Genomic DNA, 26,028 nt, shown 5'->3' with positions numbered 1-26,028 from the left:
TTTGCATTGTTTCTTCCTGTAAAACACCCATCCACACCTTCAGTTCTGGTGCTTGTGGTTTATGTGAGAAGTCCTGCCTCTGAGTTGAGATCAGAAAGCAGAAAGGGCTGAGGAGAAGCAGAGTAGTTTCATGGTGGAGGTGTTAGTGCATGGGAACTGCAGGCTTGGTGTGCTGCGGTGCTGCAAAGTGGGTCTTATCTGCTGAAGACTTCCTGCACCAGAACTAAATCCAAAATCTCAGAAACTCAGCCTGCTGGATTAGGCAGGACTAGGATTAGGCTGGTTTCCTTCTGACACTAGCAAAGAGCAGGATCTGCTGGGTTAGGCAGGGCAGTATGGTGGAGGATTGTAGAGAAGATCAGGAGGTATAGGTGGTACTGGTGCCTGAGTCTCCTGGAGGCAGAGCAGGCTGGTTGTTCCCACCAGGCTGGGACAGAGCGCAGAGGGCTGGCAGTTCCAGTGAGATTCCCTTCCTGCAGATCCTCGCCAGCTGCCTGCTGTGTAGGTGGGCAGAGCACTCTGTTCTGATTGCAGGGCAAGGAGAGGTGGCATTGCAGAAGTCGTAGAGGAAACCCCATCTACCTAGGGATCTGAATCCAACGGGTTCTGGTCCCCAGTTCTGCTCTTGGAACTGGTGGTTTGACACTTGTGTGACTCTCGCCTGGTTTATGCTAGCCTGACTTCACCGAGGGCAGCGGAGCTGCTCTGTGCCTAAGCCAGAGTGGAAAATCCACTGCAATGACTCTCTTTCATGCTTCAACTTCCTGACACATTCCAATAAAGCGGCCTTACCCTCTCTCCTCCCACTCAAATAACATAATGCTATTTATTTAAAAATACCATCAAGGAAAGCACGTAATTCAAAAGCTCAGATTTAGGAAAATTGCTTGTTTGTTAATCATTTCCTTTTTCCTGATTCAGAGCTTGCTTGCTCATAAAATATTGATTTATTGGGCAGGCAAGGATGCTCTTGGCAATGAAGATGAAAAGCAAAAGTGCTGATAAAAATACGTGGGCTTTTTTATGTTTTTGCAAAAGCTCAGCTTAGAAAAGGTAGCTTAGAAACAGAGACAGGCAGAAACTATAAAGACTATAGGTGGAGTCAAAACAAAGTGGAACAAAGATAGTTTGGGAGACCAAGAAATAGAGAGTCTAAAAGAGGAATGGAAAAGCTGAAAAAAAAACAAAAGCAAAATGGGCAAGAAACTGTTGAGCTGCAAAGGTGGCCAGGGAAAGCAGTGCATTTGAAATAAACAGCAGAAACTAGGACTCCTAAGAATCAAAATCGGGAGACTGAGATCATATGGAAGTATTGAGAGACCTGAATTCAAATATGAAATTAAAAAAGGGGCCCCTGCCTTTACCCTGTCTGTTCCCCCCTTCCTGTTTTCATAACTTAAGAAGAAGCTCAAATGATACAGAAAAAAAAAGACTGTCAGAAATAAAAACTGCCTTGCATGGGAGCCTCTGAAGGAAATTTCTACTGTGTATCTCTGAAGTTGGATGGTTTTTCAGAAGAGTGGGTGTTTCTGAAGGTGGACAGGACATCCTCAACAGAAAGAGGGGCTGGTTTGGGACAAATCGTGGTGTTTCAAGGGAAGTTGTCCCCAAGCTTAGCAGGGTTGGGGGACACAAGTCTCTGAATGGCTTGTCCCAATGCTTCAGGAATTTCTTGCATTTGTGTGGAGTGGGCAGCTGCAATGAGAGGCAGGAGATGTGAGTACATACATAATTATTGATCCAGCCCAGTCTGGTGAGACCTATGTTTAAAAATTAGACTGGGAGGAGGAATGCAAAGGAGAGTTTAAAGCTTGGGCTTGCAGATGTGGGGAAACTGAATCCAAGAAAGAGGTCGCTGCGGGTCCTCCATGGAGGCTGTCATGGTAAATGACAATACAGTTGTTGTGAATATGGCAACTTTGTACTGGTGGAGAATGCTGATGGACTCATCAGGAGCCACTCATTCCTGTCTCTAAAATACAAGGAAAGAAAGTGTTTCACTTCTAGCATCAGCAATCTGCCTGTAGATTTTACCTTATAGGTGTCTGGGGGGAGCAGCCAGTGCAAAAAAAGACTTTTTCTGTGTAAGGATTGCATATCTTAGCTGAGTGTCATTCCTTTTTTTGCCTTTATGTGCACAATACTATAGCAGCTCTGCACAGTATGGAAGACATAAGAACTTGTGTATCTTTGAAGTATTCCTGTAAAGCCTCATGCAGAGGTGTTTTTTCTTATTTAATCCCAGTGAAACAGTTCCAGAAGAGACACTGAGGAGAGCTAAAGAGATTGGGTTCTCAGACAGACAGATTGGGAAATGCCTGAGGCTGACTGAAGTCCAGTGCCGTCAGCTGAGACTGAGGAAGAACATAGTGCCCTGGGTGAAACAGGTACGTGAGAAACATCACAGTTTGTCATGGGGGCTTCCAGGAGTGCAGGGAGCAGGAAACCTCCGTGTCCTCGGGAAGAGCCGAGGTAAACGACGGGAAACACCTGCCTCTGCTAACATCCATGAGAGTTTTGACATTGACATTAGAGGAGAACAAATTTCACCCATGTAGCTGTTGCTTCTGCACTGCAGGCATCAATATAATGACAGGAACATCCTTAAAGAGAGACTCAGAATATTCTTGTTCATTTTCTGTGTGGCTGAAGAAGAAACTCAGTTATCTGGCTCCAGGCAGAGGCTGAGAAGGCTGGCCTGCCATGGTGTGACCATGGAGAGTGTAATATGGCTTTCCTCCTGCTAGTAACTTTTTACAGGGTAATACTTTATTTGAAGTGTGCTATTGTTACGGGTTCATTTGCTATTCATTGTGGTGGCACAAGCCTAATGAGCTCATCTAGTATTCATGGCAGTGTCAGGAGTGCTTTGCTAGGTGTTCTGCTGCTGCAGTTAAGGTATGTTGGTATTAAACTGCCACCAGCTGTTTTTTTGTCCTTAAAGGGAAAAAAAAACCAAACCAAAACAAAAAAAAAAAACCCAAACACCTAAGCTACTGAATGTTTCTGAAAGAGCCCATCTGTATCCTCAGGCCCAATCCCAGCTGCCAAATCTCCTTCTGTTCCTCAGCTGCTGTTTTCCTCTTATATCCTCACCTGCTCCACAGAAACGTGCCTGGTCTTGCACTGTGTTCGTTCAGCTGCATATGGCACTGCAGTGCTGGATTGATTTGTGTGCCAAGGTACCCTTAATAAGGTCATTCTACTTACGCCTGCATTTATGGCTTCAAAGCATATGGTTCTTCCTGAGCCATGAAGTACAAGTTGCAGTATTAGCAACTGTAATAAGCAGCCGACATTTACACAGCGCTAATGACGTAAGGTCACATCCTTCATTCCTCACAAGGATTTGGACGGCCAGTGGGGGTTCCTGAAAATACTTGAGGGCTGGACAGATTTTTAAATGGTATAGCATGTAAAAATTTGTGTTAGGACTGCTTTAATATTGTTCCTTCTTCAGTATTCTGTGTAGAAACGTTTCAGCTGTTCATTCAAGGAAATTTAGCATTTGCCAGTGACCTAGATGGACTAGTTACCATGTATAACATGCCGTAAGTGGTCAACACAAATGGTTTGTGAACAGTCTAGCTGGTAAATTATTCTTTTAGGCTCTCTGGTGACTAATTACATAAGAAATTGTTGAAAGCTGCATGTAAGGAGCAGTTGAAAATCACTCTTGCTTTGTGTTCAATTTAATTATCAAAGCACAAATTTTACTGTAACATAAATACGTAGTGTTTGCACTGCTGGCTGCTACTCAGCCTGATCTCAAAGAGATATTGCCTGTTTGTATTCAGTGTGGGAGTAAGATGGACCCAAGATACAGTGTGAAGGTCCCAGATGGTGCAGCTAGGGAGAGCAGGAAACCTGGAGGAATTGAGGTCTGTGTAGTTAATGCTGCCCAACTAACTAGAAAATAAGGGCCTTGGCAGGAAGGGATGGGTGGGGAAAGTTCCTGGGCTGTGAAGGTGTTTTACCAAAGAGGTGTGGAGCTAAAACTGCAGCTCAGAAGGAGATGGTAAACTGTCCTGTGGACTGAAATGTAAGGTCTGGGGGCAAGGCCAGGCATATGCTGCACTGCCTGCATATAACAGTTCAGATCACCTCCTTCTGAGGAAAGATGTGCCAGGAAAATAATAGGAAAAGAAAAAAAAGAAAAAAGAACAAACACCTGCATTTAAGAAAGATCTTACCGTGGCCAAATCAGAGTCCCTCCTCCTCTTCCCCGTACAGATCGACACGCTGGCAGCAGAGTACCCAGCAGTGAGTAACTACCTCTACGCCACCTACAGCGGGCAGGTACGCGCACCCCGCGCCACCACTCCCCTCTCTGCCTGCTCTCATCCCTTCCTCCTGTGCTGCACCACTGCTGGAGATCTTGCAGACCTCTCCGTCTCTGTAGCAGTTGCTTTGAACCGTGTTACATATAATCCCCTTATGGCAGGCCTGGAACTTTCTCATGCTCAAATTCTGATCCAGTGCATCTAGTAAGGCCCCTGTGTTGGTACAATCCTGCCCTGTATCCCCTGTGCCTGCATCCTGTGTGCTCAGGTCAGGTGCTGGGAATGCAGAACTCCTGTTTCACTCATCTCATCCTAGCGTTCATTTTTGCATTAAACTTTACAGCTCCTTTGACTGTTCAAATAGCTAAATTGGGGGTGCTGTATCTCCTTTGCTTTGAATGCAGCACCACTAATTCCAGTAGAGTTACACTTGATTTACACTGCAGTAAATGAGACCAGCTTTAAGCCCTGAAGGATCAAGCTGTTGGATATGGGCTGAGCACTAGAAACTGTTTATTCTGAGAAGCATGGAGTTAGGTGCTCCTGAGTACAGATCCTGATGACTTTCCTCCCTCTCCTCAGGAACACGATGTAAAATTTGATGACTGCGGAGTGATGGTGTTGGGCTGTGGACCGTATCACATAGGTAAATCTTCCTTATAACTCCTCTGTTCTCCTTGCACCCTCAAGCCGCCTTTGGATATTCTTGTGGTTCATTTGTTCCTCTTCTCATACGGTGACAAAACCCTGCAGAGCACAGTGCAGAGGACATCAATTCCAGCACAAGGTTTGTCTTTCACACTTCCTTGGAAACTTCATTTCACGCCCTGGAAAAAACAGAATTTTATTACTTTTCACTTGTCACTTAGATTTCCACAAAGTTTTAGGGAATTTTTTAAATCTTACTTTTTGCACGTTAAGATGTAGAGAACCTGTTACTTTGTACAGAAGTTTGTTGCTCCCATGCCTATCTTATATGTTTACTGCTAGCTCATGACTGTGTTATTATATACTATGCATTTTACTACTCTAAGTATAGGTGACTATGAAAATATTTTGGTATCTTCAGCTGCTTTTCTATAAGCAATTCTCTGTATGCTGTTTTTTTCAGCCCACTCAGATGATTATGCAGCATAAGTTTCCTCATGCCTATGAGTACTGGGTAGACAGACTGCTGCATCCAGAATGTGATGACTTTCACTTTTTCTTTTCATAGATCCTTCCAAAGAGCTTGCAATTATTGACAAGAAAAAAATTGCTTGTTATTCAGAAATATTTTTGCTCTGTGTCTCACAAGTAGTGGTGATGGGTTTTGAAAGCTGAAACTTAAAGCTGCATCCATTTGTTCTGCTTGGATGGAGAGATCACGTGCTACACTCCTGTTTCTGTTTGTAGGATGTGTCTCTTTGAACTCAGTTTCCAGTATGACTGTTGAGATGGGTGAAATCAGGAGGAACACTCCATGATTATGCTCATTTTTTGTGAACACTTTTGCCAGTCAGCATGCTGTGTCGCATGGTTACAAAAAATGAGCTTAAAAAGGATGCCAGTGTTGTTTAATAGTTTGATTGGATGCATGTGAATACATTTTGCACTGTTCACCAAAATTCCTAATTGCTTAGATCAGCCATACAGGTCTGATCTTTATCCTACCTGTTCTGTAGCTCTGTTAAGATCAAGACAATCTTTGGAAGAGGTTGCAACTAAGTAAAGGCTGCTTAAAACAAACCATTACTTGCACCTCTGAAAGATGGTTTTTCTCTAGGTGCAATACACACGTTGATTTTTTTTTTTTTTTTTTTTGTTATCCTTTGAAGGTATGTAAGCATGTGCTTTTCCTCTATGCTCTCAGAATTGTAATTATAATTCAGTGGGAACATCTTACTGTTCCCTGTAGATTCACATGTACAAAACAGGAAAAAGTCAGAAAGTGCTAAGTGATTTGAATAGAAGTTAAATGTGTGGCATTATTTTTATTTTTATTTTTTTAAAAATAATGTTCTTATTTCTTTTGTGAAAACTGAGTTGTAGATTAAAAAACCCCAGCCTTATGAATTTTAATTGAAAATATTTTTAAATACATTATAGGAAAATCTTGAATGTGTTGACATTTTTGCAAAGAAATTATTTTGGGGAAGTGTGAGGTCATTTCAAAAGTGATGCTATATTTTGTATTTAAAAAGAAAATTATCCAAACCAAAGTGTCTTTTTTTGGAAGTTTTCTTGTTAACTGCTATGCCAAATAGAAACATGAGGTGAGCTGGCACAGTTGCACACTCTGGAACTGCAGAGCTGGCTTTGGCACACCCGTCATGCACACGCAAAGGCCTCTGGCTCACAGAGAGCCTGAGCTGCAGCATGTGGCCTGTGCAGCGTGGGAGTGGTGCTCAGATATTCAAGGCGATGCTTGCTCTTCAGTTGCTGCCAGGAGGGGGTTGGTTTGTGTGAAAGTCAGCCCTGAAAACAGTAGAAATAAGCTATTCCACCAACTGTGTGGACCAGCAGAGTGCTCTGTAAATTTTTAGGTGTGCATGTAGATTTAGCATAATTGAAACCTAAAAGTAAGTTCAAAAATGTGCCTCTTTTGATGAAGTAATTGTCTTTTGAGAAGCAGTGTCTGGTCTCTTACAAGGGTCATTACTACTTATTTGCTGTCTTCCCTTTCTCACTGTTTGGACATGACCATTACTGGATGTGGTTGGAATATACTTACAAGTATTTGGCTGTTTTCCCAGGTTGTATCTAAAGCAGTGAGATGGGGACTCCAGATGACCACTGTCCCCCAAAGCTGAGGTTTCTTACGTGTGTAAGAATACCTGAACAATAGAAGTGGAATACAAAAAGCATCTGGTGACCCTTTTGGGAAACATCCAGTTTCAGATTTGATTTCCCTTTTTTCTCTGGGGTTTTAGCTGATGCCTAGGCAAATTTTGAGGTTCCTGTTTGACAGAAGTAGGGAAATAATAATAAAATAAATGTGTGCTTGCCAGTGAGTGACCTGTGACAGCCATCTGTTTGTGACTAGATGTGGAGGCAGCAATTAAGCACAGCCGAATTTCCAATGTATCTTGTCACACAAGTAAATATAAAAATAATTATATCAATGGTTAGTGATCATGCAATGGCTGTGAATGCATCATGATGAGGCCAAGGTTTTCTTGTAGCCTATAAGCATAACCATTTAAAGATTTTTAATATGCATCATTCTCTGTTTATGGTACCCTTCTATAGATGTTTCAGCATAGAAATTTATGGGGCAGTAGCTGTTAGCACAAATCTAGACTCCTTCATGGCCTGAAGCCTGTAGTATTACCCAAGTCCCAAATCCCGCAGTTTGCCCAAGACACAGCACCAAGTCGTGGTGCTCACCTGAGCATCAGGTGACTCCTTCTGTGTCTCTTTCCTTTGGAGGTGGCCACAGTGCTTACTCAGGGTTCAGAACTGATGGATGTGCTCATCCCACAGTGTTACCATAGTCCTTGTGGCCTTTAAACCCAGATAAAAGGGTCATGGAATGGCTCTAAAAAGTGTTCTGCTGATTTGCCATATCTGGAGGGTCAGCAGACAGGTCAGAGCCACTGAGTTCTAATTTTCCTGTTGTTAGGTTAGCCGTGCTCTGCTCTTCTGGAAGGTAAAAACCACTTCAGTCTTCTGGTTTTTAAACCACATCTGTACAAATGCTTCATGTTTTGTGGAGCAAACAGCTGCATCCTGTAACATAACGGGTGCTCAGTTTGGTCACCTCTGAGCCTCTGCCTCTGGACTTTACCTCAAAGCACAGTGGATGGGAGGCAGTGGTAGCTGGATGGGCAGGAAGAGCAGCCAGGAGTGTTTCAGTGCAGGATGGCAGAGGTGTTGCAGAGGCCTGCCACTCCTGAGCAGCTGAGCCAGCTTACCTGTTGTGTTTGGAGGCTCTGTTTGTGGGTGATTAGTTTCCATGGGAGGACAATTAGATTTCTCGCTCTGAGCTGACAGAAGCCAATGCCGGTTATTTTTTTTTTTTTTCTTTCCTAAGCTTGAGTGCTGAGAACGTCTGTTTATGTTTTTTCCTCTGCATCCTTCCTTTCCTTGCCCACTTTTCTGTCTCCTGGCAGGCAGCAGTGTGGAGTTTGATTGGTGTGCTGTCTCCAGTATCCGCACGCTGCGTCAGCTTGGCAACAAGACCGTTGTAGTGAATTGCAACCCGGAGACAGTGAGCACAGATTTTGATGAGTGTGACAGACTGTACTTCGAGGAGCTGTCATTGGAAAGGATCTTGGACATCTACCAATATGAGGTAAAGAAAAGCAGAAGCACAATATAAAACCATGAAGTGAACCCAACTTCTCAAAATTCATGTCACTAGCTTGCTTTGGCAGAGCAGTGGGGGGCAAGGAGGGAGAGCTTGCTAGCAAAAGCTGTTTGGTTTGGATTCTGATGTTGCATTTTACACATCGTTGATGTTTCTAGCAGACTGCTCAATAATGAATGCCAAATAAATATTAAATTATTTTGCAAGGTGCCATATTGTGCAATATTTACAAGCAGATTTAATTTGCTCCACAGTTATTTACTGCACAAATTGTTCTGCCCTTGTGGTGCTGAGCTTTAGCACTTGTGCTTCAAGTCAAGGATATGCTGAAGTATTCCCCCCGAAGCAGTCAAACAAATCAGGTGTGTAACGTGAACATGTGCTCAGGAACTTGCAGTCTTGGCCGTGGAGTGCACTGGCAGTGCGGTGGATGTGGTCCAGCAGGCAGGCAGGGAGATCAGGAAGGGCCGTTGGAGCAGCCGTCAAACCAAAACATGTTCCAGCTCCTGATCCAGACATTACTCTTGTCTATTGGGAGTTTTCAAGCATTCAGAATTGCTGATGCTAAGGGATGGAGAAGAGTCCCAGGCAGATCTGGAAATGGGAGGATATGTAATGTAAACAGTTGCTTCCAATATGGAAAATGTTGATTTCTGGTGTAACACTCATCTTGGATTTGTGACTGAGGCTTTCAAAGGTGCTTACAGGAGGTTCATCCCCCTTGATATTTAGTGAGAGTTCACCGTGTAACTTCCTGAAGCAACTTTGCAGAACCCAGGTCATGTTAAACTTGGGATTTTTCTTGATTCTCTTTCCCAGCATATGACAATTTGAACTCATCTCCATTGTGAATTGGTGCCAGTTTCTGACATGATTTTCTAGCTTAGCTAGTGAAATGCTGGGGTCTGAACCCTGAGCCCTGAATTAAGGTTGACATATGGGTGATTCCCACAGCCCTTCATACAGAGGTGGTGAGTTTGCCTTAGAGCTTCCCCCCAGGGTGCGGCCGGCCCTGCAGGGAGAGCCAGAAGGGAAATGAGCCCCAGGGGTCCCCCATTGAGTTGACAAAGGTCAGGGGTCTGCTTGGGGATAAAAGCTGGGACCACTTGCAGGGAGTCAGGAGTGTCTGTCTGTGGAGTGCACTCCACAGTGCTGCCTGGTTCAGGGCAGACCTCCTGACTCTCCCTGGAGCTGGGCCCCACTCTGTTTAGAGCTTTGTGAATGTGGGCTGATTGGGTGAGAGTCGCCATGTGGGCACCTTTTTCTTATCTGTTTAACTTGCTGGTTTGTCTGTTTCCCATGCCAGCTATGGGCAACTTTGGTTCACTGTTTATACCACCTGTTGTGGGACAAGTCATGTCTTTTGTGGGATTGTTGGGGGTGGCATCAATTATGTACCAGCTGATTGACTTGTTTGTACCCCCAGCGATCATTCATGGAATATCCTTTTTGCTTACAATACAGTCTGTGTGTTGGTTCATCTTCCTGCTGGCTGTATCATTTTTGTTGGGCCTGGTCATTGGCAGAACAGCTAGGTTTTGATAGTTCCCAAATTTGGAACGGAGAAAAAGCATGTCAGAACTCAAGTGCCAGTCTCTAGGCTGTCTTCTTAAACCATTTGTAAAATACCTTCTATGAGCATTTTTAGATGGCATGTTCGTACTTTCCTGTTTGTACATGTTGTTTCACCTCTTCTTTAAATTTTCATAGAAACAGAGACTTACAGAAAGCATAGATTAGGACAGGCCAAGGGACTCTGGTGGCTCTCTGGAGTCTTAAAGGCAAATTTATTTTTTTTTTTTAAATGCTGTAGGATTATCCATGAGGCTCAGCTCTATAAGCAATGAACTCTTGTTTAGTTAAGCAGAACTGAACATCTGAACTTGGGCCATGGAGGAAACTGGTGTGACAGTTTGTCAGACAAATAACACTGATGAAACACAACATCTAATTACTGCAGGATCAAAGAGAAGATAGAGATAGGTGATGAGGGAGCAACTACTCATTTAAATGTGTAGTGATAATAATTAACAAGTACAGTAAGAAAAATATGTGAAAAGAATAATGCATACATATTGCAACTTGCATTATCCAGCTTGTCCCAGCAGGGCTTGGTGAGTTTGATGGGAGGTGTTGCAGATCTCCAGGTCTAAGGGCAGCACCCTGTGGCACCCAGAGCTGGAGGGGAAGGACATCAGCTTCCTCAGCTCAGCCAGGCGTGCTCATCATCTGAACTGTGCTCATGATTTTGGGCATGGTTTCAGCCTGTCCTGCTTGTGAAGTGAACCAAAAGGTGATTGTGAGAGAAGAGAGGGCAGGGGGGAGTCAGCAGAAGCTGAGGTGGTGGGAATAAAAAGGTGGAGAGAGAGATGCTGGGAGTTCCCAGAGGTTTCTCTTAATTCTGATCTGGGTATGAAAACAACCAACTTGATGCTTGCTCTGGAGGTATTAAAGCCATCAGGATCTGTGGCTAAACATCCAAAGTTAGGATTGTGCTGTCTAATAAATCCTGAGATGAGTAATAAATGCTCAGCTGTTATAGAACACTTTTCTTAAGTAGTGACAAAAAGGAATAGTGTCATTATGCCTAATTGGCAAGTGGGAGAACAAACTCTCTGAGGAGTAGAGAGACTGCACAGAGTCGTGCAGAAGGACATAGGCAGACCTGGGGACAGGCTTCAGACCTCCAGCAGAGTGTAGGCTAAAATATATTATTTGCTATATAACACTTTTCTTTTGTTAAAAGAGGGAGCGAAATGCTAATATTCCACGACTGGAATGCTTCCTCGGGCAAATGCAGTTGGAAGTCAGTCCCTAAGGAAATGCCCAAGTTAAAAATTCAGGATCAGATGCTGAGATCCCTCACCAATCCTGCAGATAACCATCTCTCCCAGCTTCCTATGCGAAGCATGAATAGTGCCGTGGTTGCAGACCCATCTTTTAAGCTCTCCTGCTCATTAGCCTCCTCTAGTGATGGAATGTACGATGAACAGTGGCAAGTACTCAGATCCTGCATCGTTGGTAAAACCATCAGCAGCCAATGGACACAATAACCCTTTGCCCTCAGTAGAGATGATACATGAACTCCTTCAACGTTGTTGGGGTTAGCAGCAAACCTTGGGCAACTATTAAGCTCAAATAAATAGGTGCACTGATTTGGCCTGGTCTTTCTGATTAGACAAATTAGGCTACGCGGAGGAGCAAGGTTACCAACAAGAATGAGGGGGCTGGACCCTGCCTACCAAGAGCTGCTCACAGCTTCACACGGTCACAGGGACCTACTCAGCAATTCCTCCTCTTCCTCTCCTTTGTGTCCCCTTCTACCTTTCCCCCTCCAGTCGACGTTCATTGCTGCTCAAACTGACCAGAGACTGAACTCTGCACAAGAGAGCCCTGCTTTGGAGGGACATTTAATTTACTGTGAGTGTGCACAGTTAGGCAGTAGTCAGTCTAGGGGACAGTAATTAAAAACAAACAAAAAAATTCCTTCCCTCAGATTTATTTGCTCTTTGTTTCCCGAGAAGATGTTTCCTTTTTATTTTAATATCTATCTGCTTGAGGGCCTCTTCTGATTCTTTTTCAGTTTCTAGGATCATTCTGAAACAATTAATAAAACTAAAGGAGACTCTTAGGTACAATTTTAATGGTCTAATTTGTTTTCAAACTTGGAGGAAAAGAAAACCCAAGTCTATTTCTAATGACATAAAAGCAAGGTAGTAATAAAAAGAATTATTTTTGTTATAAAGGGGAAAATAATTCTCTCTAGGCTTCTTTCACTAGATTATGTATAGTGTATGTTTTAAAGATATCTAATGGCAAAGATTTTATTCATTCGTTTTAATATTTAAAATACGACTGATGTCAAAGTGATATACATTGCAGGCCCTTTCTGTCAGCCCACATTTCTGGGTGGAGCAGTCCTGTTCCCTAGCAGGGCAGTGGCAGCAGTTTGGGTGAGTGTGTGCTTTGGGAAATAACAGCAGAATTTTTAAGGAAGAAGTAAGCAGTGGCTGAGTCTGAATTTATGTTTCTTTTTGAGTAAAAATGAGTATAAGTTTCTGTGCTATCTTCTTGAATAAGCTGTCTCCTCCGTATCCCTGGGGCTGGAGTTCCTAATGCCATCCCATCTTTGATGCAGGCAGTATTTGGATTTTAGGGGCTCAGTGACTAGAGTTGTTTTCAGGGAGGAGTAAGTGGCAGCCAAAGCTGTTAGCTGAGACATTCACATTTCAAATATGTTGAGGATAGATTTAGATGTTGGTTGACCTTGGCAGAAAAGCTAGATTGACTTGTTATCGAACGGGGACCGTTCCAAGCTGCAGGAAGGGTTTTCTTTATTCTGTTGCCATATATTGCTGCATTAGTCTGGTTCTTGTCCATATGGGATTATAAGGGGTCTGGGAACTAGACTCAAGTGCTGTGTTTTGAATGGGTCTGGAAGCAGTAAGAAACAGATTTTTCTTCTGAGTTGGAGATGGCAAGCTCTGATGTCATGAGATAACCCTGTGTGGGCACAAAACAGCCTCTGTCCTTGCTCTACTCTCTGCTAACGAGACATTTTTCACTCCCTGTCCTAAGCTCTTTCAGATCATTGCTGTTGGCTAGCAGCAGCATGTCATCCCATAAGTGACTGCACGGAGAAAAGGCAAAAAAACATACTCTAGCACTGTATGTTAGCAGCAAATAATAATCTTGTAGACCTTGGAATAATAAGTTCTGCTTAAATGCCAGACTTTTTTTTTTAGTGGCTTTTTATTATGGTAGGAAATTAACCACAATACAGTTGAGCAGGGTTTGTACTAGCATTTATCATCTGGGTTTTTTTCTCACTCACTTCTAGTCCATTTTGCTCTCAGCTTACAGGTCTACCACTTTAAATCCCTTTAAATCCCTCATTAAGAAGTTCGTCTTCCAGGAAGGCCAGTGGGGCTAACCTTCTTCAGGAAAAACACACTTGTTAATTAAAAGAACATTGGTACTCTAAAAGATAGACCCAAACCATGGATCACTTGATTTGTGTTCCTCGTTTGTTAGAGGTGGACAAAACTGTGTATAACACATTTGATTCAAAAGAGCCCTTCACTACACCCCTACTGTGGGTCTGATTCTCCTTTGGGCAAAGTTTCTCCAGCCTTAATTTTTAAGTAAAGTGCCCATTATTTAATTACCCTCAATTATTACACAATCTAAATGTAATTCATGTCCTCGTAATTGTTGCAGGTACTCTAAGGCCTTCTTTTAGTATAAAAAAATTTCACAGCAGACTAGATTGTACTTGAAGGCATTAGGAGTTCTATGTTAAACAAAAAAAATAAAGTCAAGTCCATATTTGGTGCTGAAGGAGGGTGTTGCCTTGCAGCTCGGGAGTAAAAAAGAGATTGAGTGAATGTCTGCTATTCTGGAAGTCTCTGACCGTGAGCATTTGAATCATGGCACTATTCATACTTTTTGTACCATTTTCTTGCAAAAGCTGGACTGAGAAAGAAAGGGAACCAAAACCGCCTTGTTTGTTCATGGTAGTGTGTCCAAAGGTTGCAGCAGGGGGTGGGAGTGGGCTCGGTGGAAAGGATTGTGCCCGTGTTCACGTGTGTAGGAGAACATGGGAGGGAGACTTGACTCCACCAAGCAGAGTTTTGGGTTCCATTGTGGGGTGTCACGTTTTCATAGCACAGCACCTTTCCTCTGCAGAGCGAGGGAGCATGTGGCAGCTCAGTGCTTATCCTCACTGGGAACCAGAAGCACCTAAACACCACAAGAAAATAAATCTGTGGTTCTAGGAGAAGTGAAAATCTATGTCAAAAGGCCCATGAAGATGGCAGATTTCTTTGGGTTTTGGAGGAATTTGAGTTCAAGTTACTGCTGTCTGTTGATTGACACCAGAGGAGGGTGTTGCTGTTTTAGAGAGACTACATACTTCGAATCACACTTTGCAGCCTGGGTACCTGGATCAGCACAATGACAATCTGCCTTTGCTCATAGCAACCTGAAAAGTGATGCAATCTAAATATGGCATTTGTTATTATAACAGCTCTTAATATTAAGCTAACTTGGACATGAGTGTGCTCCTTTCTCTCTGCCAACAGGGATGCAGTGGTTGCATTATTTCTGTTGGCGGGCAGATTCCCAATAACTTGGCAATGCCACTGCACCAGAGTGGGGTGAAGATCCTTGGCACCAATCCTCTGCAGATTGACCAGGCAGAAGATCGCTCCGTGTTCTCAGCTGTTCTGGATGAACTGCACGTGGCCCAGGCTCCCTGGAAGGCAGTCAGCACGCTGGTAAGTTGGGATGTGCTTCTGGGGAACAGTGAGGCAGTTAGGGGTTGTTGAGAGCATCTGCTCAGGGGAGACAGACTTACTGATACCTTCTGAGATTCCAAAGACGTTTGACATTTTTTTACTGCTAATATTGTAGAACTTTTTGGTCTGTGAAGTGATGCTATAGCATCACTGGGAGTTGGGTGGAAACTGGAAGTGTCTTTAAATCACCTTTATACAACAAGTAAAAGTTAGCACCACTGTCAAGCTGGTTTCTTCTGCTGGCCTTGAAAACTGTGCCAGCAGGTGGGGATTGCAAAGGAATAGGGATGTCTTGGTACTGCCCTTTCTTTCTGGTAGAGCTGTACAGACAGAGGAGGTATGAAGATGACAGCTCTGGAACTGAGAAGCCATCTATTACTTCAGACCAGGCTGTAGTCCCTGACTTCCTCCCACCCTCTCTAGTCTTAATGGCTAGTAGAGTGCAAATGCAGTTAGAAAGAAATTTTGGTATGACTTCAAAATAGAAAATATTCACAGCACGTTTTTCCTCCCTTTCTTTAGAGAGATGCAGTTGAATTTGCAAACTCTGTGAGTTACCCATGTTTGCTGAGGCCTTCCTATGTTCTGAGGTAAGGCTCAACCATCAGAGCTCATCAAGTTGGGGATATCAACTACAAAAGCCTCTTTGAGACAAGGGAGAGTAACTTCAGGGGACATGTGGAAAATACTGTGCTTGGTGAAGGCAGCATAAAGCTGCCCATCTTACCAGGAGGGACAACTGCTCAAACCAATAAAGGAAGCCAATGGATCCCTTATATCTATCAGGCAGAGATCAAAGGTAGAACATAAGCATAAGAATGTCGGTTTAGCTGCATTACCTTTTTCATATATCAAAGCCAAAACCATGAACCACCTGTGATATTCTTCAAGGTTCCTGAGACTATTACCTGTGCAATTAAGTCAGAATATTGTTTGTCACCAGGAAAACCAGAAGGGAACATGCTGAGGCCATTTATTTGGCTTGGCATCTGTTTTAGAAAATGACAGCACATCTTTTGAATTCAGCTTCTTATTTGCTAAGCTTCTCTGCTTACAGGCATGTTTTATGTCCCTGTGCTGTGGCAGCTGCTTCTCTTTAACAGTCATTGTACAGAGCCACACATTTCCAACAGCTAGACTTTTTGAATAAGTTACACCAGCACATACACACAGCAAACTTGCACGTCCTGAATGATTACTCTTCTCTGTGAGGTGTTTCTTCATAGCTGGATGACTAGACACAGAAAAGCACAATTTACAATTGAAAATAAATTTGAGACAGGATCTTTTTCATATGAAAAAACCATGAGGCACAATATTCATTTTTCGGGGAGAAAAAAATATTTGAAGAGAGGAAAAGGAGAAGGATTTCTTGCATGTTCAACCCTCAAGGAAATATCCTTCAGAAGAGACTGCTGAATGTGACTTTTCCATCTGCTTTCTGAAGCTTGCAGTGGAGTTGCAAAGCTGAGTTAAAAACCAGCACTCATATCAGGAGGATGTTTGAAGCTGCACCTGATGTAATTATCTAGATTTTTAGGGAACACTTCTTTTAGCCTGTTGTTTCCGTCCTTATTAAATTCAGTGTAGGCCCTTTCCATGTAAGTATTTGCTAAAGGGTTGTTTGGACAGGTTAAGGGGACTTCAGGGAGAAAGATCAAACTGCAGAAAGTCAAATTTGAGGACACAGAAAGTGAGAAGCCCCAGCACAGCACACTGTCTGGCCTCTATTTGCAGAACAGTGACAGGTCCACAGCTAGAATTATTCATCCTTTGAACAGATATGGCCTTTAATATTTGCCAGTTGCCTTGGAAAACTAAATGCATTTCCCCACTAGTTCTGTGCTGTGGGTACCAGCTCATCTCCTCAGTGGTGCTACTGGCATAGGTCCATGGATTTAATTGAACTCTATTGATTTACATCACCTGAAGAGGTAGTCTGGTAAGTATAGTCCCCTAGGTTCTTCTGTCTGTTTACCTTAGGCTCAAGTGCCTGATTTTGTGGGATGGAACCATCCTCCACTTTTCCCCACAGCCTCTGTGGGCTTGCCCACCAGAGCAAAGGGGAAGCTGAGCATCAGAGGTAGAAATGACAAGTGTAACACCTTTTCTAAAATATTGTTGTCTCTACAAGGGGCCTGAATCACTGAATCTCAACCCATGTTCTCCCAGATCCCCCTCTCTGATACTATGGAGAGCTACATTTCCAAATGGCTTTCAGATACTGTGTCTGTATCTGCTGTGCCTCTCCCTTAAGGACCAGGATGCTAGGGGAGGGGCACAGTGAAATGGCCAGGAAAGAACAGTCTGGTTTCATCTGCATTTACACTCTTGCAAACATCACCAGTGGCCTGTGGATTCCTCAGTTCATGCTACAGTGAGCATAGTATCTCTTGTCCTGAGCTCACAGCTAAACTTCACATACAGTGAAAGTCTGGGCCCTTAGTAGGGCTACCTGGCTGACTAGCCATCTCCTCCAGCTTAGGGGAAGCTTTGAAGGCTTGGGTCAGAAAGGGGATTAGGCAGCAGTGCTAAGGCTACACAACTTCTTTGATTGTTCATTATGGTTCTGGAGATCACCCATCTTCTCTGGGAAGTATAATGGAGGTAGGTACCAGCTCTGCCTTTCTTTCAGTCAAGAGCAGAGCAAGTTGCTTGAATCAGGAGCTTGCCTGGCTGGTCTGTCACACAGAAGTAGCTGGCAACCCTGTGCTGTGGTGTCTAACACACTGGTATCTCCTTTGAAGTCATGAGGGAAGCTGACCTGTTATCTTTTTGTTGCCCCTCTCACAGTGGATCTGCAATGAATGTAGTATTCACTGAAGAGGAAATGAAGAAGTTCTTAGCAGAAGCCACCAGAGTCTCTCAGGTACCAGTCTTTATACTGCTGCTGCTTTTTCTTTTTGTGCTTGCTGTGAGTTTTTTCACCTCTGCTGTTTTCTATCTCTTTGTTTCTGTATTGTGTCTTGCTTGCTCTTTCTCTTTCTTGTTTGGAGAAGAGCCAGTGAAATTAGAGTTTGTCTCCACTGTTTTTTGGCAGGGAGACCATGGAGCCTGTGCAAGCATCCTTACTGATACCACTGGGGTGCCTGAATGGAGTGGGGATGGCAGTTGGCTGTTGTGGCCACTTGATGATATCATTAGAAATAGGCTAGTGGGCTGGCACTCTTCCTACCCCATCCAGGCTTGCTAGGAGCAGTTTATGCCAGCTAGCATTGAACTGATAGCATCTGTCACTCCATTTCTGAACTGGCTTCTCTGAACACCTTAAAACTTCATCCTGGCTTTTTTCCTCTCACCAATGACCTTTCCCCCCCAATGGCCTTCCCCACCCCCCTTTTAGATGCAAGAACATGTGCAAGATTTTGCTGCGACGTTTAACTCTCCAAATTATGTACTGAGTTTCATTTCTCTGATGCAAATGCAGGACTGCTGCCTGCTCACTGTTAATCCAATGGAATTGTTGATCTGCAGTGTACATAATGCAGAAGGTGAAAGATCTGGCTTCCATTTTAAGTGTTTTTCAAAAAGTAGTTTGATGATTTTTTTAGTGCCTTTTTTTCTAGCAAAGGGAAAGATTTGGTCTAGGATGTTGAAATACCGAAAAGAAAAATCTGAGCAATTTCCCAAAGACATGAATGCCTCAGAACATAGTAAACAACTCAAAGCCTGATTTTCTTCTATACCTTCTGTCCCTCTTAGCAATAACAAAGGATGTTTGGAGAGGTAGGAGTGTGAGAGCAGGAGAAAGTTAAATAGCTGAGGTTGAATAAAGAACATATGGAATTCAGTCTCATCTTTTAACACTCTGAGTGTGTCCTCATCATTTGGTCTGTTTTCTTCTGAGGGCTCCCCCCCCCCCCTTTTTTTTTCTTTTTTTTGAATGGTCACTATTCAGAGCAGTATACACCAAGAGCAGCAACATACACGCTACTGTCACAGGAATCATGGAGTTAAAAATAAGTAAACTCCCTGAAAGCCCAACTCACTGTGGAAGCCAGGCCTATTACTGCTTACTCATGGCATTTCTTAGGTGGTTAAAGCTTGAAGAAGAACAAAACCATGTGGTTTTTAAGTGTATGAGGCAAATGATCAAGTTGAACTTCTCAGCAAGAAAAGGTGGAATGAAAGGGAGATGCTTTGTAAAGTAATAACATCCTGAAGCATAGGTTAGTGTGGAGACAAGCAGACCACTTATTACCATCTTTGAACAACTTGAAAGGGGTTTCTGAAAGTGGGAGAGTACCACTGTTACTTCCATCAGAAGAAATTTTATAATTAGTTCCCCAAAGACTACCAAAGGGTCTGTGGTAGAAAGCAGATCTTAGCAGTGCTCAGCCTCCCAAAAACTTGCCTTCTCTCTGTACTTCATCTTAAGTACTCTGCTTTGTGTTTCCACACATGCTCACAGAAGCAGACCAAGCAGCAGCCTTAAGGCATGTTCAGTGGGGCAAATCACTTTCTCATGCCACTGGATGGCTTGACGATGGCAATGGACACCCTATAGGAGGTTGAAGTCCAGGAAGGTGGCCCTTGGTCAGCTTAACTTGTCACAGCTTGATTGGCTTGATTTGGACAATATTGTCCTTCATTGCTGAGAGGTCTCATCTCTGGTGCAGGAGGCCCTGCTGGGAGTTGAAGTTGTAGAGTCTGGGCAGTACATGATGTATGCCCAGATGAAAGAGTGGATGTTCCCATGGAATCCTTATGATGTCCAGTTCTGCTACACAAACAAGACACTGACACTTGCTGCAAACATGGCCAGTTGCACATGATGATGCTCTGGCCCTGATCCTGCAGAGACTTATGCTAGATTTACATGCTAATTTTTTGCTGGTGTAGTCAGGCTGCTAAGGGAAGGCTTCTTTCTTCATCTAGTATTTTATACGGCCAAAAGCAATGGTATAGTTGAAGCTAAGCTAGGATAAAGCAAACCAGAACAAAAGTACTGTGTTCTGCTCCTAAATTAGGGAGAGTGTTTTAGTCACAGGCTTTGTGGCCTGTGAGTGGTTCCACAGAAGCTAGCATTGGTAGTTGTGAGCATACAGCTGAACATGAGCGTCTTTGTGGGACACAGGCTTCATTTTTCTCTTTATAAAGCCTTACCTGTTTCTGCTCCATCCAGCAGTGCATCTGCAGATAAAGTGCCTGAGCAGTGTTGCTCTGTTGTTCTGGCTACGTTGCTGTTGTGGTGTTGTCATTAGAGCATTTCTGTGGTCAATAACGCTCAAAACTTCTTGTGCGAGTTAGAGACAGATTGGAATAAACAAGGTTGTATGCCCATGTAAAATCTGCTGGTGAGAAACTGCAGCAAGACAGAGTTACAGGACACAAGCCACTAAATTTATGAAACAGTGCAGGCTGTGGCATTGTCCTTGCCTTTGAATTTACCCTTGCACTGATAAATGTAAGGATGTTGTGTCTTGTAACTTTTGAAGTTGCTTTATATTTTTTCAAGAGGAGCCTTTTGAGCATGCACAGACTGTCATTTATTCCATTTTATTCTCTAATAAATAACAGGCAGTTAATAGTGGATGGGACAGGTAAAATGTTGAGACATAAAGCTGGCCAGGAAGAATGCATATGAGATTTTAACCATCTCTTGGAGCAGTTGACTGGAAGGAGAAAGCATTAGAGAGAGTGCAAAATGTGTGTGAGCATCCCAGAGCTAGGGAGGGAGAAGATGAAGGAAAGCAATGTATACCAGGGAAAGTATTGAAAGTTAAGGACATGTCATTCCTGGCCAGCTATAATTAGTGGCAACTTCTCTCTGGGAGACTTAGAAAACCAGGCAGAGAAATGAGAAAGGAATGGATCAGTTGCCTAAAATATCTGACTCTTTAAAATAGCAAACAGCTGTGATACAAAGTCCTTAAGTATGCCAAGAATCAAGTACTCCATGAAGCACTATGTCTAGTGAGGTGGCTTGGAGGCTCAGAGGGAGAAGGAATTGGATCTAGGAGAAGAGGAAGCTCTTAGGGAGATAGGATTGGAGGTCACTGGATCCATGCACATATCCCACTGTCTTCTTTTTGCCATAATCTCACTTAAAAGCTCTTCATGGTTTTGCCCCAAATTTTCCTGTCATGGTGATGTTAAGGAATACTCAAGCTAATGCATCAGTGGCTTTGGGGAAATCATGCCAAGCTTCTCCCCATTATTTCTTTGCACATTTCACTTATCTGTGGAAATATTAATAGATTGGTCTTTTGTTCCCAAAGGTTTTCCAGTGATGAATAATGGAGCGCTTGAATGGTCCCCAAATACTCTCAAATAAAAACTTTCTTCTTTTTTCTTGCCTTGATGACAGGATCACCCTGTGGTACTCACTAAATTTATTGAAGATGCTCGTGAGGTGGAAATGGATGCTGTAGCCAAGGCAGGAAGAGTAAGAACTTTGTTTCTGTTTAATATTAAGCTTGTTTTCAGGATTGGGGATTTTCAGAAATGCGTGGTTTGAGTGATTTGCTCTACAGTCCTGGATCTGTGCTGAGAAGAGTAGAGAAAGGGCAAAAGATTAATTCATCTTATGTTCAGAATTTGTGCTTGAAAAGCTCAACCTACCTAATTGTAAAGATCTAAATAGTTATTTTTTTAAGCATTGCTTCACCGTGTGACTGAATCCTTTAGAATATAGTTTTTACTGGATTCGCAAATGACTGGCTTCACAAATTCCTTTCGTCAGAATTGCATCAGCATGTGTTATGATTTTACCACTGTTGTTATTAAAACTTCACCTTACCTTACATTGCTAATCAAAGACAGTTCTCGCCAAAAAATCATCACAAATTTCTTACTTAACAGAAATACGCTGTTTTCAATTTTAACCAGCAGACTTCAGCTGGATCACTTTTTCTGTATGGAAGTAGTGTGCTGTGATGTTCAGTTTAAATCCTTAGGCCTAAATTTCCTCTCCTTGCTTTTCTCTGTGATTAAAACAACAAAAGAGTGGGGGGAAAACCTCATATACAAATGATGTTAGTCCATACTTGTTTTTATTGGGGAATGACAAGTTTTTTGTGTTCGTGGCAAGCAGAACTTAGCTGGTTTAAAGCCTAATTAGCTTTTACCTTTTGTGTCAATGTGTGTTAGGGAGAGGAAGGAAGCCTTAGGATCCCCAGCCTGTGGTAGGTTTTGTCGTGTTGGCAGCTTGCTTAACCACGGTATGATAGACACTAACGTGATCCCCTTGGTCATATGCCTTGTGTCTGCTTCTGGTCTGTTCTCCCCAAAATCTTTGGTTTTTCCTTGTTTTTTTCCCCCCTATCTGTATCCTCTTTTGGATACAGCTCTGTTCAGGAGACTGTGCTGGGCTGGAGATGGGGAAACAGGTTGCAAGAGCGGGTGAGGTGACTAACTGCTCTCTTGTTCCCGTATGCAGGTTATTTCACACGCTATCTCAGAGCATGTGGAGGATGCAGGTGTTCACTCTGGAGATGCCACCCTCATGTTACCCACACAGACTATTAGCCAGGGAGCCTTGGAGAAGGTAGGCGTTGCACTAGTACTGAAAAGAGAAAATAAGAACTTGAATCTGCTTTCCCCCTTTGCTTGGGAGAACTCAATCAGCAATGGAGAAGGCAAGTCACTGATTATTTTTAAAGGTCAGTGTGATCCGTGCAAGCGTAGGGTGTCAGTGTGGCCCCTGGGACCTGCTGTGCTCTACATAGCATCGTCTCAGCTGTGTCCCATTCATTTGAGCAGTAGATGTACACTACTTTCACTTTCAGCTCCCTTGCATTTATTTTTCTTTTTTTCATTCAGAGCAAGCTTCCATAGCAGTAGAGCGTTGTCTAGTCCATATCTATGCCACAGTTCACTTCCTTTTCTCCCACAGTCCTTAAACAATTAGATCAGGTGTATGACTTTCTAACTGCGTGCTTTTCCAGAAAGAATATCAGGATAGATGAACTTCACCTCATCTTGACTTTTCCACTTTTAAGAGAAAACCTAGTGATATAGTTAGTTGTCAAAATGCATTTTCTAAATGAAATGTGCCATCCCTTGTGATGTCAAGTGCCATCCTGTGAAGGGTCTGTGTGGAAGCTAGCAAAAGCTCTAATGCAATGGCCTGTGCTCTAGCTCTGTTTACAAGAGTGTCCAAGGCCTTGTTTCTGAACATAGTCATCTCCTGGAGCAAGGCTATTCAAACCCTTGGTCTGAAATGGCCTGTGATTTCTTGACAAACCTGGAAAATAAGACCATAATGTTTTCTCCCAGCTTGTTCCAGAGTCTATCTGCTGAGCCACCTCCCACTGATCTGTGAGGGGACAGGCATATTGGTGAAAGACTTTTGGAACACTTGTAGAACTGAGTAGTTAATCTCAAATGGCAAAGCATCATTATTCATTATTTCACCAAGAAAAGTGTAAAAGCTCCAGTGTGATGTGTAGGGATTGCTACAGGTAGGGAAGGCTTTTATTCTCTCTTTCTCCATCTTTGCCTGGGTTTATCAGACACACAAAGCTGACTTTTACTTATGACCTCAAATGTCTCTTTGGACTCTAGATCACCAGGCAGATTAAACAGGTTTGCTTCTGAAAGGTAATGCTATTGCCACAATGAAGGTATAGGGAAAAAATATGCTAGGGAAGAGAGATACAACTTTTGAAGAAGTCCACATGAGGTGATTTGTTGCCATGATGCTGTCTGTTCTGTAGGATTTATTTATTTACTAAATATATGCACACGTTTACTTTTTAGGTAAAAGCTGCTACAAAAAAGATTGCAAATGCCTTTGCCATCTCTGGTCCATTCAACGTCCAGTTCCTGGTGCGAGGCAGCGATGTGCTGGTAAGAGCTCTTGTGGCTGCTGGAGGAGGTCAGGCTCAGTGCTGGATGGTTATGTGCGTGGTTCCTGCTGTCCCTGCCATGAAAGCTCTGTGACAGTGGTAGCTGTAGGTCTCTAACGTGCCTTGTCTGGTGATGTGCAGCTCACCTGTGCCACCTCCAGTCACACAGCAATCCCTCATCCTCCCTTGCCTTCACACAGAGGGTGAAGAGAATCTGGTTGCATTGTCTGTCAGCACTAGCTTTGTTTCACTATGGGCTGCTGTCCCTTCCAAAATGACCTATTTTGAATTTGATGGATAGTGCTGGGACCTGAACTTCATCCTATGAGCTGAATATCATTGCTTTTAGATCTCAGATATCCTCTCTCATCATTAGCTACTTCGATCATTAAATGTAAATTGGTCTTCCAAGACATCAGAAAGAAAGCAAGGCAATTTAAGTGTTTAAGCCTTTGATATAAGCCATTAAGATGATTATCTAAGTAGTGTGGTCCTAGTAGCTATCAATAACAGAAGTGCAGCAGATGTGTGACCCTCTATGGATAACAGTTGGCTTTCTGTTACTAATGGAAGAGGGTCAGAGGGGTGTGAGCAGAGTATGACTGAGGAAGCAGTGAACTGAAAGAAAATCTGACACGGCATAGAAGAGATGCAGTATTGGTTAAAGATCCTGTTTGGGCTATTAGTTGAAAAAAAATGTACTTGCCATTTTTCACCTTTCTTCTGTTTCTCACATAGTTATTCAGAAGCTGACCAGAGGGACAGAATGGAGTTTTTTTCTTCCTTGCTTTCCTTTAGCTATGCTTGCCTTTCTCTAGAAAAACTTCCCTATTCCAATCTGTTTTACCTACTCTTGCACCCCTTACTTACAGCAATTTCTCTTGCTAATGAACTCCATGGTGTGCTTCTCAGGAAGATGCAGAACTTTGTTTCTTGCTTGGGTCCCTGAATGGCTTCCACTTGCAGGTGAGGAAGGTTGGTAAGGATAGCCCAGGCACTCATGAAGTACATTAACATGGAGAAAGAGCAAGGTGGGCTTCTAAAGCTTGTAACTAATGCCTGTGCCTAAGTTTCCATGCCTCTTGCACACTAACTCAGGTCACAGTTCAATGTGTTTTCCCATGTGAACTCTGGGTTGGTACTACCCATCCCTCATTGATGTTTGTAATAGTGAACACAGTTTTTGTGTCCCTTCTTTGGCAGTCTGAGGAGCATCTCTGCCAAGGGTGGTAAGGACTGATTTCTAGAAATACGAATCATTCCTTTCTGCACTGCACAGTGCCTGACTCTGCTGTTCCCCTTTTTAATCCCATCAGGTGATCGAGTGCAACTTGCGGGCATCGCGCTCCTTCCCCTTTGTGTCAAAGGCTCTGGGTGTGGACTTCATCGACGTGGCCACAAAAGTGATGACTGGAAGAGAGGTTAACGAGTCATCCCTCCCCACGCTGGACCATCCCATTATTCCATCAAAATATGTTGGGATTAAGGTACGGTTTCACAGGGAACAGCAAAAATACCCACAACAGAGCCAGCACCTAGTGCAGTCATAGGCAATTAGTACTTTAATGCCCAGAAAGAACAATTTAGTCACCGGCCAAAGGCTAAACTGAGCTTTTGTAGTTTCTGTCAAGATAATGTATGCTGGGAATTTTAGAGAAAAATCAAAGGAAAATTATGCAGTGATGATTAACAAAGTCAATCTTCCTTTATTTCTTGTAACCTACTCTGAATCATGTTTATGAACTACATAGTAAATATGCAGCTGCAAAATTGAACACTGAAGTTCAGGCTATTTCATATTACTGTCTGGTGTATGTGGGCATGTGTACAAAGTTTTGTTTTGAGTGCTCCCCAGATTTTATGTTCAGGATTTGGGGCATGAGCTGTTGAATGCATGGAATCCTCTTTATATGCATCACCAGTTAAAATGGGGGTGAAAATCTTGGATCCTTTGATTTCAGTGGGGCCAAGATTTTACTTTTTGTAATTAGTAATTTTATATAGCATCCAAGACACCAAAGTGTATTGTAGATAATTTTGAATGCTTAGTGGAAGAAAAAAACATAATTGAAGTTTCTAATAATAAAGTTCCAGAGCAACAGTACAGAAAATACAACGGATAATGAGAATCGCTTATACAAAAACTTTAACAGCTTCCATATCAAGAGAAATGTGAGGAAACGGAAAACACCAAACACCTTTCTACTCATAAGATGTTCAGACCTACTCAAAAGCAAGCCAAAGCTGTGGCCCAAACCAGCTCAGATTATTGGCAAGCTGGCCAGTCTAGAAGTAGCTTTTCGTTTTACTTTGATGCCACGGATAGGCATTATCTGATTCTAATATGAGAATTTTTTTTTTTT

The 26,028-nt window shown here is 42.9% G+C and overlaps 1 protein-coding gene across 1 annotated transcript in view; it reads left to right on the top strand.

Moving 5' to 3' along the window:
* Positions 1 to 26,028, top strand: part of CPS1 (carbamoyl-phosphate synthase 1, mitochondrial) — a gene marked incomplete at its 5' end in the record, with an annotated part of 78,752 nt that overhangs the window by 39,002 nt on the left and 13,722 nt on the right. The window contains 11 exons of the mRNA XM_008939234.1: positions 2,246 to 2,387; positions 4,234 to 4,299; positions 4,866 to 4,929; positions 8,378 to 8,559; positions 14,658 to 14,852; positions 15,396 to 15,463; positions 17,667 to 17,742; positions 21,184 to 21,261; positions 22,255 to 22,362; positions 23,577 to 23,666; positions 24,982 to 25,152. Of these exons, the coding sequence (XP_008937482.1) occupies positions 2,246 to 2,387; positions 4,234 to 4,299; positions 4,866 to 4,929; positions 8,378 to 8,559; positions 14,658 to 14,852; positions 15,396 to 15,463; positions 17,667 to 17,742; positions 21,184 to 21,261; positions 22,255 to 22,362; positions 23,577 to 23,666; positions 24,982 to 25,152 (1,240 nt within the window). The remainder of the gene's footprint in view (positions 1 to 2,245; positions 2,388 to 4,233; positions 4,300 to 4,865; positions 4,930 to 8,377; positions 8,560 to 14,657; positions 14,853 to 15,395; positions 15,464 to 17,666; positions 17,743 to 21,183; positions 21,262 to 22,254; positions 22,363 to 23,576; positions 23,667 to 24,981; positions 25,153 to 26,028) is intronic.

Source organism: Merops nubicus, unplaced genomic scaffold (assembly GCF_000691845.1).
Source record: "Merops nubicus isolate BGI_N331 unplaced genomic scaffold, ASM69184v1 scaffold13044, whole genome shotgun sequence".
NCBI classification, from domain to species: domain Eukaryota; kingdom Metazoa; phylum Chordata; class Aves; order Coraciiformes; family Meropidae; genus Merops; species Merops nubicus.
Note: the sequence above shows the minus strand (reverse complement) of the source record. Positions and strands in the feature narration are given on the sequence as shown.